Raw genomic sequence first — 2513 nt, 5'->3', positions numbered from 1 at the left:
TTCAAAATCCTGAAAATTTGTTATCATAATGGCTATCAATATAAAGCAATATTGAGATGGGTTAAAAATAGTGTTATTTTCAAACTTTTCTAATTTTTCTTATTATATTTATTTTACGAAAGATAGGGTAATTTGGGATTACAATAGTAATAATAATGATAATGATGATGAGAGGAGAGTGTTGTGAGAGTGCATATACTAATAATATAATCGGAGCAGTAATGATAGTAATGGTAATATTAACACAAGTGAAAAATAGAAGTAATTAAAATAATGACAGCGGTTCAATGAGAGTAAGTTAGTGTGTGGAATGATGAGGGAAAGGCCACGAGGCATAGCATTAAAAGTATAATACAAATGCAAAGGTATAGTAAGGGTGATGGAATATGTGTAGTTTAAAGAACAACTATTAAGGGGTGTATAACCGTACACAAGGAAGTGATGGAACAATAAGAAAAAGAAAAAAGTGCAGTGTTGGGAGGAGATGAGCCCCATTCGTCATTTACAAAGCTATGATAGAAAACAAAAAAAAACGTCAGAGTACAACAAGTGAAGGAGCAAGAGTATACCACATAAAAAATGGAAGAGAATGAAGAATTGATGATGATTCACATTTTATTCAAAAATGAACAGATGCTGCTGTAAAATGTTACAAAAAACATAGGAAGCAATACTTTGCAGATTTTAACTGATGTGCAGAAGATGAGTTCATTATAGGCGTTGTAGGCATACACAGGCTGTGCAGCGCTTACCTCGACTATAATCGGTAGTCTACTAACTACTGAGATCAAGTCTGCAGAGCAGAAACGACCTTTGTGCCGACTCACACTCAAAGCCAATCTGTGTAAAGGAACACCGATGTGCGGTGCCAAATTACATCAGATAACCAAGGAGAAACCGCTACGTTGACTGCTCGCCTCGACCACTCAGAACCAAGCCCAAACTGGCACAACTTTACATTCGTTTCTTCCACAGACAACACCAAGGAGCTTCGAAGCGATAAGTACGACAGGGAAATGAGCAATTTCCAATGGATCTTTGCACTGACCGTAGCAGCCTTAGGGACCAGTAGGTCAGGCGAAGCCGCCGCAACTGGCGACCTCACAAATGCGGCGGCGTTCAGCGCGCTCTGCGGAGTGTACAATGCACTAACGGCGCCGCAGACGGTGGTAGACGTCGGCGGCCAACTAAACGCACTGGCGGCTGACGTAGGCGCGCTAAATATGTCGGCAGCGGCACCAGAGTTTCAAGCGCTGTTCGACCCCAAAGACCCGAAAACAAAGGCAAAGCACCCAAGCAGGCCGAGCGCGCCGGCGGACGCTGTAGCAAGCTGGGACATGTACTATGATTTCTGGTTAAAGTCAAAGCAGCAAATGGAAGCCAACGAGAAGCAACGAAGGCTAAAAGCCGCCATCGGTCTGCCCCCGAGCGCCAAAGTCCAACTGAAAGAACTGGCAGAAGCCGCGTTCAAACTGCCCACGGCACCGGAGCTGACAAAACCAAAGGAAAAACAGCAAGAGTTCGTAGAAGCAGCGAACACAGCTATTTACGGCGGCGACCCGACGACAACGTCCGCAGGCGGCGGCCATGCAAACGACAGACAAGCGGAATGCGGAAAGACGGACGGCAACAAGGGAACGCTCAGCGGCAAGACGCTACGCAACGACTTTCTTTGCGTCTGCGCAGCGAGCAGCGAAGCGCAAACTAAAGCCAAAACGTGCTGCGATGCGTGCGCGGCGCCGGGGGGCACGCAATGGACTAACCCCGAAAACGGCGCCAAAATATTCGACCACCTAAAAGAGCACTGCAGCACCTTTGCCACAGAAGACCAAGCAACACCGAGCGCAATAAACGGCGCCATAAAGGGCTTAATAACACAAGCAAGCCAGAACCAGGGCACCAACAACGCAGTACAATTCGTACTAGGCACAATCGAAACAAGCTTGACCGCAGGCTGCTGCGGGCAATCATCAGCCAACGGCGGTATGTGCGTCAGTTACAAAGACGGCACAACAAAGAAAGCAGTAATAGACTGGCTAAGACCCGCCCAGACAGCAGCAGCAGCACTACCCGCACTAACGGCAGCAAACAAAGAGGCCGAAACCTTGCTCGCCAAAGCAGAACATCTGAATGCAACTGCTTATACGGCAATGGAGACAGCACTGGGAATAGCAATAGCCAAAACCAATGTAATAGTCTCCCACAAAGCAACTAATAGCGACTGTAGCCAGCACAGCAAGAACCAAAGCGAGTGCGAAAAAGCAGACAATAACTGCAAATGGGAAGGAAAAAATGAAACAGAAGGAACATGCAAACCTAAAGACGGAGGCAAAGCCGACAAACAAACAAACACAGCAGGAGGAGCAGGAGATGCAACAAAAGAGGGAACAGCAGCTTCAACTGGATGTGCAAGCCACGGCATCAAAGCTGATTGTGAGAATGACAAAACAGGCGACAAGCAAAATTGCGCATGGAGAAAAGGTAAAGAGGGTGAAACAGATGAACCAGACAAA

General features: G+C 46.5%; 1 protein-coding gene across 1 annotated transcript in view; it reads left to right on the top strand.

Annotated features, from left to right (window-relative positions):
- Nucleotides 1-1016: 1016 nt before the first annotated feature.
- The window catches only part of TEOVI_000570200 (Trypanosomal VSG domain containing protein, putative), a gene marked incomplete at both ends in the record, with an annotated part of 1530 nt that continues 33 nt past the window's right edge, over nucleotides 1017-2513 (top strand). The window contains one exon of the mRNA XM_067221963.1: nucleotides 1017-2513. Coding sequence (XP_067078064.1) covers nucleotides 1017-2513 — 1497 coding nt within the window.

The sequence above is a fragment of the Trypanosoma equiperdum genome (assembly GCF_001457755.1).
Source record: "Trypanosoma equiperdum strain OVI genome assembly, contig: ctg_1525, whole genome shotgun sequence".
In the NCBI taxonomy this organism is placed as follows: Eukaryota; Euglenozoa; class Kinetoplastea; order Trypanosomatida; family Trypanosomatidae; genus Trypanosoma; species Trypanosoma equiperdum.
This window is presented reverse-complemented; position numbering and strand designations above follow the sequence as displayed.